This window comes from Marmota monax, unplaced genomic scaffold (genome assembly GCF_021218885.2).
Source record: "Marmota monax isolate L192 unplaced genomic scaffold, Marmota_monax_Labrador192_F-V1.1 WCK01_AAM20220418_F8-fsc00142, whole genome shotgun sequence".
Classification (NCBI taxonomy): domain Eukaryota; kingdom Metazoa; phylum Chordata; class Mammalia; order Rodentia; family Sciuridae; genus Marmota; species Marmota monax.
Genome location: NW_026692025.1, coordinates 1,079,291 through 1,092,353, shown reverse-complemented (window position 1 = coordinate 1,092,353; position 13,063 = coordinate 1,079,291). Strand labels below are relative to the sequence as shown.

At 44.5% G+C, this 13,063-nt stretch overlaps 1 protein-coding gene across 1 annotated transcript in view; it reads left to right on the top strand.

Annotated features, from left to right (window-relative positions):
• Positions 1 to 3,620, top strand: part of LOC124098748 (olfactory receptor 13H1-like) — a 32,725-nt gene extending 29,105 nt beyond the window's left edge. The window contains 2 exon segments of the mRNA XM_046453679.1: positions 2,000 to 2,417; positions 3,562 to 3,620. Of these exon segments, the coding sequence (XP_046309635.1) occupies positions 2,000 to 2,417; positions 3,562 to 3,620 (477 nt within the window).
• Positions 3,621 to 13,063: the final 9,443 nt, after the last annotated feature.

Genomic DNA, 13,063 nt, shown 5'->3' with positions numbered 1-13,063 from the left:
CGCACGTATGCCAGGCGAGCGCGCTACGGCTTGAGCCACATCCCCAGCCCCCAATTTTTTTTTTTTTTTTTTTTTTATGGGTAAGCTGAAGTTTTCTAGCACACTCTAACAATGTTAAACACCTTTTGCAACTTCTTCCCTCCCACCTCCCTCAACCCAATCAACAAGTACAACAGACAGTATTCTGTTAAGAGGTGGTTTAACAATTCCAAACACAAAATTTCTCATCAGTTTTTAAAAGCTATTTACAAAAAGTTTCAATTCTACTACTTTTACTTTTAAATATATCAAGCACTTCTAAATATATAGAAGGACTAGATATTCCACATAAGACCCTGTCCACTATTCACACAGCACTGGTAAATAAAATTGCACGCGTAGCAATGGTTAAATATGAGGTATCTTCTAATATGACCATTTTGTCCTTGAACCTCTCCCTCCTCATTTCCTTCTATTTTCAGTCCAGTGGACAAGTACAGGCATATATAACACTTAGAGATGGTCGAACAAATCCATATCCAAAAGTCTTTTTACAGAGGACAAGCTTTCCTATGAATTTCAACAAAAAAATGTACAAAATGTTCTAATTTTACTAACTACTTGGTCATACACTGGCAACCTCTTTAACATCTAGAGACTAGATGTTACAAAATTGGGACTTATTTGTCCATTATATACACTATATACACAGCAAAAACAAAATGCACAAAACATAGAAAACTGATGTCTGAAAATGTCCAAATATGAACACACTAACCTTTTGCAATTGCTTCCCTCCCACCTCCTCCACATCACTGAGCAAATACAGACAGTAGTATACCGCTCACAGAGGTGGTTTAATAGTTCCATTCCCAAAAGACTATTTCATATGAATTTTAGCAAAAAGATATTTACAAAGTGATATTTTACTACCTCTACGTTTAACATACATCGGGCACTTCTAAACATCTAGACAAGACTAGATGTTTCAAGTAAGGACTCAATTTGTCCACTATGTACATGACAGTCTTGAATACACTGCACACATGTAACAATAGTTCTAATTTGAAAATGTCTTCAAAATATGAGCATTCTGGCCCTTCACCGACCCAGTGGGCTATAATGCTCAAAATTTTCAGAAGACAATCTTTCCTAGGAATTTTAACACAAAATATTCAAAACTGGTTTACTAATTCTACTTTTGTCATACACTGGCAACCTCTTTAACATCTAGAAAGGCTAGATGTAGATTAGGAGGACTCATTTGTCCTTTATATACGCTATGTACACAGCAAAGTAAAACAAAACCCAGACAACTCTTGGCTCTCAGTAAGCACACTGGCACGGTGCTCCCCAGGACCAGCACACAACTGTACTATTCAACAGGGGTTTGGCTATTGCACCCCCCCCCCAAAAGAAACCATTTCATAAGAATTTTAACAAAATAAATTTACAAAATGTGTCATATATTTTACCACTTCTACTTTTAACATATATCAGGCACTTTAGAACATCTAGAAAACCTAGATATTTAAAAAAAAATATTTAGCATTTTCAACTATATATACACTAATGAGTAATAAAATGCACACGCAAAACAATGGTTATTATATGAAAAATGTTTTTTACGTAAAACCAGTCTGGCACAGGACCTCCTTCTCACGGTCAGTCTTCTCCATGTCCAACAACCCACTGAACAAACGTGGACAAGTGTCGCTCCTAGAGGTGGTCTAACAAATTCATTTCAAAGTCACTTCCAGAAAACATTTCTGATTTTTTCAAACAAACGGACATTTACAAGACGTTATTTTCTAACTCTATCATGCGTCAGGCATCCTCTTTACATTTAGAATGTCCAGATGCAGCACAAGTTTTAAAAGGTTGGGGGGCAAGTTCAGAGCAGCTTTTTCATATTATATACACAGGCCTTTTACAAAGGGCCAGGAAATCTCCCCAAAGGGTGGCGGGCGTTTCCAACTGGGTAGATGCGGCTTGTGACTACCGTTTCTCTCTTTGGTAGAACGAACACCAACCGCCCGAGGCCGCTAACCGTTCCACCCGTCGTCGTCTTCCGGGGCTTCGCTCACCTTCCAGGACGGTTCCGGTCTTTGTTGGCCGAGACAAGGTGCGGTCTCGAGGAGCCGGCACTGAGCGCTCACGGAGAGCCCTGGTCTGTGCGGCTCCGCTGTCCAATGGGTGGTCGAGCTTTCAGGCGTCCATCCTCCTTCTTGGGACCTTGAAGCCCCTGCCGGCCTCCGCGGCGTTTGGGCGGCCGCCATTCTTCTCGCCATGCCACGCCCGCCGCCACCCAAAGGCGCCACGTCCCAGGTGGCGGCTTCAGCTGGGACGGGCACGATTGAGCCAGAAGACCCGGCAGCCCTCGGGGTCCGGGGCCCGACAGGTCGCCGCCGCCATCAGGTCATCCATCTGGGTGGCAGGTTCACCGGTCCTTCACAGCCAGGGCCAGCCAGTGGGCACTCGCAGCAGGAGCTCCGGGGATCTGCAGGAGAGGCCGCGTCCTGTCCTCGGGCCCCCCAGCGCACCCGCCGGCCTGGGGCCGGGGGGGTCCCAGAGGGCCCGGGGGAGCAGGCCGCACTCCCGTTTCTCACCACGCTCCCCCAATTTTTTTTTCATATTTACTTTTTAGTTGTAGTTGGACACAATATCATTATTTTATTTATTTATTTTTATGTGGTGCTGATGGTCAAACCCAGGGCCTCACATGTGGTAGGTAAGCACTCTACCACTGAGCCACAACCTCAGTCCCTAGATTTCTATTTTTTTTTTTTGTTATATACTGGGGATTGAACTCAGGGGCACTCAACCACTGAGCCACATCTCCAGCCCTATTTAGTATTTTATTTACAGACAGGGTCTCATTGAGTTGCCTAGCACCTCACCATTGCTTAGGCTGGCTTTGAACTCACAATCCTCCTGCCTCAGCCTCCTGAGCCGCTGGGATTACAGGCCCACGCCACCACGCCTGGCTAGATTTCTAGTTTTTGCCATGACATCAGGCTGCTAGTTTTCAGGGCCATTGCAGAGCTTGGGAGAATGGGTTAGGAACAAGACAATTAAAATGCCACAAAGCTCACTGTTCCCAGAGATTTAGCTGATGATGCTTATAATGCTGGCCTGTGGACATCACTTTGAGGACCACTGGTTAGAGGTAAAATGTGAGAAAGAAAATATAGTGTAACTATTAGGATGCAAACTCATTCAACCGGCCTCCCTTTTCCTTCTTTATTCAGTGTGATCACTGAGGCAATGGGTATACAGGAAAGACAACCATTTTCTGTCTTTGTTGGATGGTGGAAGTGCGCTGCCCCAAGGGACCGTTTAGTGTTTTATTTTTTTTAAACCAGTGCCTGTTACAGTTCATTTTGAAGCTCTACTTTCCCAGTGGGATAGGAGGAATACATCAGAAAATATGGAAACATTTCTCCTTCCAAAGGGTCAATTACACCATTTTCATTAACAAGCATTTATGGGAATTTTTCTCCCAAGGCACTAGGAGTCCCTGAAGCTTCTCTATTTTCATCCTTGTTAACAGTGCTCCTGGCCTCCTCTTATTGCCTCCAGGTTCTACTCTCCTGCTCTTGTGGATCAAGGCTCCAGGAAAGCTCCTGAGCACCTTATAAGGAACTTTCTGGTTAAAGGTGGGTGAAAAGATAATCATATTATTCCCATGGGTGGTATTAAAACCAGATAAGGAAAGCTGGTTCCATATCAGGCTGCAAGTGTTGGGTCTTGGCAGTGTACCCTCCCCAGAATCAAGAAAAGCTCTGCCTTCTTTTGCCAACAGGACTTACAAAAGAACTCCCTTCCCCATGTCCTTTGGTGTACAAACATGTTCTTGGAGTGCTACTTCTTAAGTCTTACAGAAATATGTGAAGGCTTCAGGTATCTGGGCACTGAGAGAGGTGAAAGGCTCTATTGGACACTGGTGAACATTCTGGAGAGCTGTGGCCAACTGAGAATGTGGAAGACAGAAGACATAGGGGAGACACAGGTTTTTGTTGCTGGTGAAAAACACCTGGCCAGCAGCTCACAGGGAAGTTTTCAAATGCATGGAGAACTTTGTGTGCAGACAGTAGACAGCCATGTCTGCCTAGGGAAGCCAGGCTACTGTCCATCCCAGCAGTAGATGAGCTGCAGATGTATTTGGCATGTCTTTGAGTAGGCATGCCCCATCCAAAAGACATTGCACAAGGGAAACTGAGGGGTGGGTAGGTGAGGTTTCTGTAAGTTCAGAAGCTCTGGGCATGAGCTTAGAAAGGAGGCAAAGGCAGGCTTCTGGATATGGTGTTTAACCAGCACTAGGAATGTTCGCTAGCACAGGCCTTTCTTTCTGAACAAAACAACTTCCCTGAAAGAGGAACAGGGTGTGGCTGGCACTGAGGAGAGAAGCTTGTGTGTATTCCATGTGTTGCTGAGCTAGCCCTGGTCACTCTGAGGCAGGTCTAGTCAGCCTCCAGGGTTGAGAGCAGTGGTGATCTTGTATTATTGGTGCAGCCATCAGATTTGTGACTTCCAGATGATGTTGGAGGAGGAACCCTGGCCAGGAATGTATGCCATAACCACACTTCCAGGCCTCTGTCTCAGTGACAAGGACCTGCGGGCCCTAGTGCAAAAAGCACAAAGTGGAATGGAGAGTGGTGGGAGGCTATGGCAAAGCCCTGAGTCCATGATGTGCCCAGACAGTTGACATCCTGTGTGGTCACTAGGACACACATTCTGGTCCTCTGCTATTCTGGGTCACAAGTTCAGCTGCAGGTATCACCCAGTGTTGGTCAGGCTACTAGTAATTAACTATTATAACCAAGCTCACAGACACAATGTGCAAAACCCAGATGACGCAAGATGTGAGTTGTTTGGCTTCTGCACTGGAGATTCAAAGGGTGGGTATGAGGGTCCACTGAGGATGAAGGAAGGCTGGGAGGAAGGCTTACAGAACTCTGAGCATTCTGGAGGGACCCACAGCCCTCCAAGTCTTTCACATAATCTCAGCCATGTCCACTGCAACTGAGAGGAAACCACCCTTTGCTAGTTGTCACTGTTGCAGTCACTGCAGAGACATGGCGAGGTCAGGATCCCAGCCAGCATTGCAGTTTACTACCATTCAGAATGCCTTTCCGTATTGGGTTTTCTCGGGATCTCCAGACTTTGGTTGGCATGCACCAAGAGACCCTACTGGCAAGGTCCAGGAAAAGGCCAGGCTGGAGGGTCCCTTCTGGGTCTGTCAGGATAGAGCTGTGTGGCCCCCAGGCTCTAGGTTACCAGAGAACATCAAAAGCTGACAGAAAATGTGACAGCCATGCTCCTTGCTGCAATGAAATAATCTGTTTCATTTCTTGGCCTCCGTTTATTTTTTTTATTTTTTATTTTATTTATTTATTTTTTTGAGCATGTGGCCTAAGCGCCCTACTGGGACATTGTTAGTCACTCCAAGAGGAATGTCATTTCTAGTAGAAATGATTTTGGCATAATTTGTGAAAAAGTGACAGAGAGAGGCTTTTGAAAACCTATCCCAGAGGTACGGTACGAGGTAGGATGCTAACTGTATCAACTTATTTGTTTATTCATCCACTTATTTATTTTTAATGAGTGGCCAACAGTCCAAGTCCTATTATTTGAATAGTCCAATTTTCCCTCACCCACTTGAAATTTGATGTTTCATATACACTGACTTCCAAAATGTACTGAGCATTATTTCTGAGCTCTCAGTTCTGTTCTACTGACACACTTACATGCACATACACACACACCACCACCACCACCACAAACACCACCACCAACAACAACAACAACAATAACAACAACAACTTTAGCTTTGGGGAATGTATTCATAATTGACAGAACTAGATCTTTGTTGTTGCTCAAGTTTCAAAAATGGGTTGTCTCTTGTGCCTGAACGCTAAGCTGCCTTGAAATTTTCTCCACCAGATTAATTAATCTGTCACCTTTAAATTTGGCCTCACACAAAGTCTCATGGCATGGACAAAATGTAGAAAAGTGCTTTGCCAGAATGATACATGAATGGCCTCTAGTCCAACTCCTAAAGAGAGTCCACGTTCCTGTCAGAAAACTCATGAGCACAGCCTTTACTGTCCGCATACCCATCAGCTTTCTGCTCCTCTGAGTTCTCACCAGAACTGCCCATGAAGCTCTGCTGACAACATTTTAGGGCTCCTCTAGTCTTTATCTCCAAACTTTTCCAAACTCCTGCCACAAACCAGTTCCAAAAGCTCACTGAACCACATGGTCAGGAATAGGCACAGCAATAACCCCACTTGTCATCACCAGTTCTGTGTTGGTCAGCTCTCTGTCATTGTGGCAAAAAATATCTTGAAATAACAACTCAGAGGAGGAAAAATTTATATTCTGTCATGGTTTCAGAGGTCTCAGTGCATGGTTGGCTGACTCCATTGCTTTGGACCTGGGGTGAGGCAGTACATCATGAGGGAAGGGCATAGCAGATGGAAGGTGCTCATCTTATGGAAGCTAAGAAGGAGAGCAAGAGTGAGAGTGAGAGCAAGAGCGAGCGAGAGAGAGAGAGAGAGAGAGAGAGAGAGAGAGAGAGAGCAAGAGAGCGAGAGAGAGCAAGAGAGAGAGAGAAGAAGAAGAAGAAGAAGAAGAAGAAGAAGAAGAAGAGGAGGAGGAGGAGGAGGAGGAAGAGGAAGAAGAAGAAGAGGAGGAGGAGGAGGAGGAGGAAGAAGAAGAAGAGGAGGAGGAGGAGGAGGAAGAGGAAGAAGAAGAAGAAGAGGAGGAGGAGGAGGAGGAGGAGGAGGAGGAGGAAGAAGAAGAAGAAGAGGAGGAGGAGGAGGAGGAGGAAGAAGAAGAGGAGGAGGAGGAGGAAGAGGAAGAAGAAGAAGAAGAGGAGGAGGAGGAGGAGGAGGAGGAAGAAGAAGAAGAAGAAGAAGAAGAAGAAGAAGAAGAAGAAGAAGAAGAAGAAAGAAGAGGAGGAGGAGGAGGAGGAAGAGGAGGAAAAGTGAGGAGAGAGAAGGAGAGAGAGAAACCAGGAATGAAATTTAGTCAGCTAGGACACACCACCAAGAGCCCACTCAGATCTACTAGATCCAACCTCTTATGGTTTCCAACACCTCCCAAGAGTCCATCCAAATTATGGAATCCCATAATGGATTAATCTACTAATGAGGTCAGAGTCCTCATGAGTCAACCACTTTCCAGCAGCCCCACCCATCTCTGGAAACTGCTGTATTTGGGGATGAAGCTTTCAACACTTGAGGCTTTGGGAAACATTCTAGAACCAAACCATAACAGTATGTATGTGCAAATACATATATTATAATATCATTTGATGCCTTGGTCTGTTGTCATCCACTTAACAATAACTGTCATGGCTTCTCGTGGTGTTTGTCATGAGTTCTTTGACTAAAATGCTGCACTACACAAAGAGCCGTGCAAACTCTGTGGGTCCAGAGACTGTGCCCATTTCAGTCACCAAAATATGACCAAGGAGATTACCTCAGCAGGCAGCAGAAATCTGGTATTTGGTGCTATTAATGATTCCCATCGTGATTAGTCACTGGAACAAAATACCTGAGATAATCAACTAAGAACGATGAAAGGTTCATTTTGGATCATGGTTTCAGAGGTTTCTTTCCATGGTCAGTAGGCTCTGTCGCTCCTGGGCCTGTGGCAAGGCAGCACATCATGGTGGGATTATAGGATAGAAGAAAGCTTGTGTGCTTTTCTGTAGAAGAAGGAAGAAAAGAGAAGAAGGGCAAAGGGAGGAAGATCAGGAATGGAAGGAGGAGGAAATAAAAAAGGTAAAAAAAAAAAGATGGGGCTGGGGATGTGGCTCAAGAGGTAGCACGCTCGCCTGGCATGCGTGGGGCGCTGGGTTCCATCCTCAGCACCACATACAAATAAAATGAAGATGTTGTGTCCACCAAAAACTGAAAAATAAATATTAAAAAATTTTCTCTCTCTCTCTCTCTCTCTCTCTCTCTCTCTCTCTCTCTCTCTCTCTCTCTCTCCCCCTCTATCTATCTTTAAAAAAAGATGGAGAATTATCCACTAATTTGTTAAACAGAATTTACAATGCTCTGGGGAGGTTGGGCTTGAGACGGAATGCAGTTTCAGTGTAGACACATTTAATTTCCTTCCAAAGAGGAGCCTTTTTTGCTGAAGAAGTGTTGGCTTGGCCGACATCACTCTGGAATGGAGAAAAATGAGTGAGGAGAGGGAGAGGAACGCTGGGAAGCACTGAGGGCATTTGCAGGTGCTGTGAGGGTGGATTGGGAAGAAGAGGAATTTCATATTGGGATTCTTTTCACAGATTTCAAGACGTGCTAAGAAAGAGTTTGATGTACTCAATGTACTGTATGCTACTGAACTGTTTCTTTGAGCCTGACACCTCACTGAAATGGGATTGCATGGTTTCAGCAGGCTACACATGTGCTCATGTTGATGAATTTAAAATTTTACATCCTGCCATAATCTTGTCACACGTAACTTAATTTGTCCTGAGACATTGCCAGGTTTTACAGATCTTTTGTTCATACCAAGGTTCTGAGAATGAGTTCACTTGCATGTGTACTATGCTAGGATTTCAAGGTTGGCTCGTTTTTTAAAATGCAAATTGAATCGCCCCCATACTTAATGGCTTCAGACTGGCATTTATTATTGGTTGCAATTGTGGGTATTGGCCGGGCAGTTTTCCAGTTTAGGCTGACTGGCCGGGGCTGGATGATCCAGGATGTCCTCAAGCACTCTTTAGGCTGCCTGCAATGACTGAGAGGGCTGCCACATCTCCGCAACAATCCCTCCTCCTCTGGGAGGTTGGCCCACCCCTCCCCGACCCCCGGCTTGACCTTATGGTGACAAAAATTTTCCCGTGGTGAGATAAAACCCAAGGTGCAAGTGTTCCTCAAACGTCTGCTTCTGACCAAGTTTGCGATGTCCCTTGGGCCAGTAAAAGTCAAAAGGTTTGAGCCCAGAGATCTACGTGACAGAGGCATTGGCTTCACCTCTTGTCGGGATAAACAGGCAGCAAAGTCCCTTTGAAAAGGCACATACATAGATGGGAGGAAATCGTGGTCACTTCACGGCTCACCACAGTGGCTGTCATTAATTATTTTATGGCACTGTCTTTATTTTGCAGTCTACCAGTATCCATTTCTCAGAAAGCTCAAATTGGGTAAATTGGGTACTTCTGAGCCATTTTTTTTTTTAAAAAGGTGAACATTGCGCCAACTAAGCTTAAAATGGGAATTTCACTTGTTCATTTAAAGGTGGATAAAATTCCTACATTTTACTATTCTGAGTTCATGGCAGAGCTCTGATGGCTTCTAGAGAGGTGGAAACAAAACCTGTATATCCAGCCATTTTGAGAGCTTTGATCCTGTAATTTTCCAATAAGCAACATTAACATTTGCAACTGTTGGGTGCAGAGGTCCTGTCAACAAATGTGGTTTATGTGGCATTACTATGATTTGTAAGAAATTTTTCATGCCAATCACTCACCACTCATCTCCTGGGTTTTTTAAAATTTATTTTTAATTCTAATTCATTATGTATGACAGCAGAATGCATTACAGTTCCTATTACACACATAGAGCACAATTTTTCATGTCTCTGGTTGTACACAAAGTAGAGTTGCACTATTCGTGTCTTGGGTACTTGCACTATACGTGTACTTGGGGTAATGATGACCACCGTCTTTTATACACCTCTCCTGGGGGTTTGCATGCTTTAAAAAAAAATGCTAGTAGTATTGGTAAATTTGTCGTTGACATCGGTTGTCCTGTGAAGATTTATCACTTGACTTTACACTGTATTAAAATGATCGCTGATCAAAATAAGATTTGTGTCCGACCTATTTTATCTAGCATCTTTACCCAGTACAGCACCGTAAGGTAAGTTAGATTGCTATCATGCCTTTTAGATGCTGCTTGTCTCAGTACTTGATTGAATGAGTATTATAGCTTTTCCCAGAACCACCACAATTTATCTTCCCCAACTGATCTTTCATTGGTCATTTCTCTAAGACTGTAAGTCTCTGAAACTCGATTTTCTTTTGTTTTCTACTTGGGCCACTTTTTCAGGAAGGGAACAAAATCCCAAGAGGATGGTTCATTGCCTCAGCTGTGGGTTACAGAGTCAGGAAACTAGGGGAAACATACACACACACACACACACACACACACACACACACACATATATATATATATATATATATATATATACATGCTGGAGATAGAACCCAGGGCAATTTACCACTGAGCTACAACCCCGGTCCATTTTACCAATTTTTAAAATTTTGAGACAGGGTCTCACTAACATTCTGATACTGCCCTCAAACTTGTCCTCCTGCCTCAGCCTCTCGAGTTGCAAGGATTACCAGCATGTGCCACCATGCACAGCTACATGTTCTTTTTTTCTGGCACAGCAATGCCATCTGCATTTTCGTTGGCAAGAGACATTGCTGCATCGCTTATTGATGACATCGTTTCTTTTTTTTTTTTTTCACAAATGTAAAATCATGAATATAGCAGAATAAGGAATTGCCATTCTCCTTATATTGTTGCAAGAAATACTGGGAATAAATTGGGAAGACGATAAACGACAATACATTGGGAAGACGATAAATGACAACTGGAGTGCAGGCAAAGTTTCTGCTGCTTTGAAATACCTTTATTTGTGTTAAATAAAAGCTTCAAGTATTTGTTCAAGTAGGACAATCATTTGTATCCAACCGATGTAAGAATAACACATCTCTGTTAATGACTCTAGTGATGAAACATAAAACATGCAGTCTCTAACATTACTGCAGTTTCTGAGAACAACTGAGTCATTTTGGCACTCTTCACGGGGCAGCAAAATTAAATTGGTTTACTAATTGTCCACAGTCATACAATAAGACCTCTGAAGGCGGTCTGGACCTTATTTACCTCAGAGCCCACGATGATGGCTTGCTGTTGTCTTTCTCACACCCTTGATCGTCCTTCCTTCCTGCCTGCCTGCCTTTCTTCCTTTTCCCTCTTTTCTCTGTTCCTTTCTTTCCTTCTTCATTCTTTTTGTTTGGTTGTAGAACTGTTGTGTATTGATTAAAATACAATGCAAGGATTTTCTGGGTGACATCCCTGAACATGGAATAGTAGAGAACTCCAGGGCTCAAGTTCTCCACCAAAGCAAGGAATGAGCAGGCAAAAACTGTCAGTATCAACTTTTACAGAGGGCTGGAATGTAGACAACGATGTATAATCACCAGGGAAAGACTTGGAGAGGAAAGAAGGTGGTTCTGGTGATGTAGCTCGGAGGTAGTGGGATTGCCTAGCATGTGCCGTGGCTCTGGGTTCCATCCCCAGCACCAAAAAGGAAGGAAAAAAAAAAGAAAAGAAAATGGAAGAAAGAAGGTGCTGGCTGGCAGCTAAGGGAAACCTGCCACATCTTTCATTGCCCACCTAGCATCCCCAACACCCAGATCAGCAGTGGCGTGAGGAATGCAGCCAGCATACCTGACCAATGTAAGCAGTCCCAACAGCAGGAATGTGGACTTTCTTCCCAAAGGATTGTGGTTTCTGTTTCGACCTGTTGGATAGTTGGCTGCCTGAAGGGACAGCAAGAGGGCAGTCATCTGCTTTGCCTGGTTCTTGGAGCTCCCCAGGCCAGGAACCAGGAGACGGCTTGACTACAAAGAGGCATGAGGGAACATCGAGGGTGATGACAAACGTTCTGTATCTCAATTGTGGTGATGGTGGAAACCAACCATATGTACCTGTTAAAATTCACAGAACAGCACGCTGGAAAGAGGTGAAATTTATGGTCTGTAAGTTGTGCCTCAATAAACCTTTTGACAAAAAAAAAAAAATACAACTAAACGGAACAAAAGGAGTACGATGGTAAAGGGATACCTGTGAAGCAGGACTGGGATTCCAACTCAGGGCAAAGGGATGTCCCAGGACATCACCTGTGTATTCAGTGCACCTAGAAAGAACCAGCCCAACAGAGAATGGAGGACAAGAGAGATGGTTTAAAATGCTAACCCTTACAGGACTACAGAAACTAAGCCAAAGGGAGAGACAAAGCAGTTTTCTCCTTTGGGGGTGGAAAGTCCCTGAGAAATGGATAGAATCTACTAGAACCACAATGAGAGAGTGAAGGGAAGCAGAGTGGATAGTGTAGTGAAAGAGATCATTCTCACCCGTTCATCAATACTTAATGTCTGTAAGGCATGCAGTGGGGTGAGGGAGAGAGGGATGGAAGGAGAGAAGGAGGGTTGATGGCCAGGGCCCAGCAGATACCCAGAGTTCGGGACATGGAAGTCTGAGCCACAGAGTCTAGACAGGTGGAGCTTTCCAGGGCAGAGAACCAGAGCGAAGGGAACTGCAGAGGGAGAGAACCCTACATCCCCAGTGTGTCCCATGTGAGTATTCAGCAGACCACAGGGGAGCACAAGCACGTGAGGAAACTACCTGAGGCCTGGGAAAGGCTCTGCCCCTCAAGAGGATGCAAGTAACTGCACAGCACTCAGGGAGGAAAGAGACCAGCAGCTTTCCCCACCCACCAGGTGGGGAAGGTCACATTGTCAGGGAGGCATCAGGCAGGGCACTCACGAGGGCCGTGCCCTGTCAGCGCAGAAATATGTCTCCTACACTGAGCTGCCCTGGTCTCATGTCCTTCGTCCTCAAAGCAAGACCCAGAGGGAAAAAAACTTTTCCAAGTCACTCTAACAGCATCCCAGCACACAGCTCAGGGCTCTGTCTAGGAATACAGAAATACCCAGCGGTCCAGGAAGAAGGTGGAACGGGACGTCTGATACCAGGGATACAAAGCAGCAGGAAAATGCAACTCATAGAGAGGAGAGAAACCAATGAATGAAAGGCATCCAGATTAGAAAGGAAGGTAAAGAAAAAAACAAAACAAAAAAAAAACCTTGCCTTCATTTGCACTCATGATCATCTATGCATGAAACCTGAGACCATTTACAAAAGAGCTACTTAATTAGTGAGCTTGGCGTGTTTGCAGGACACAATATGTTTTAGAGACAGCTACTATAAGGACAGATGCAAATTAAATATAAGAGGTTTTGGGGGGGGGGGCTAGGGACACAGCT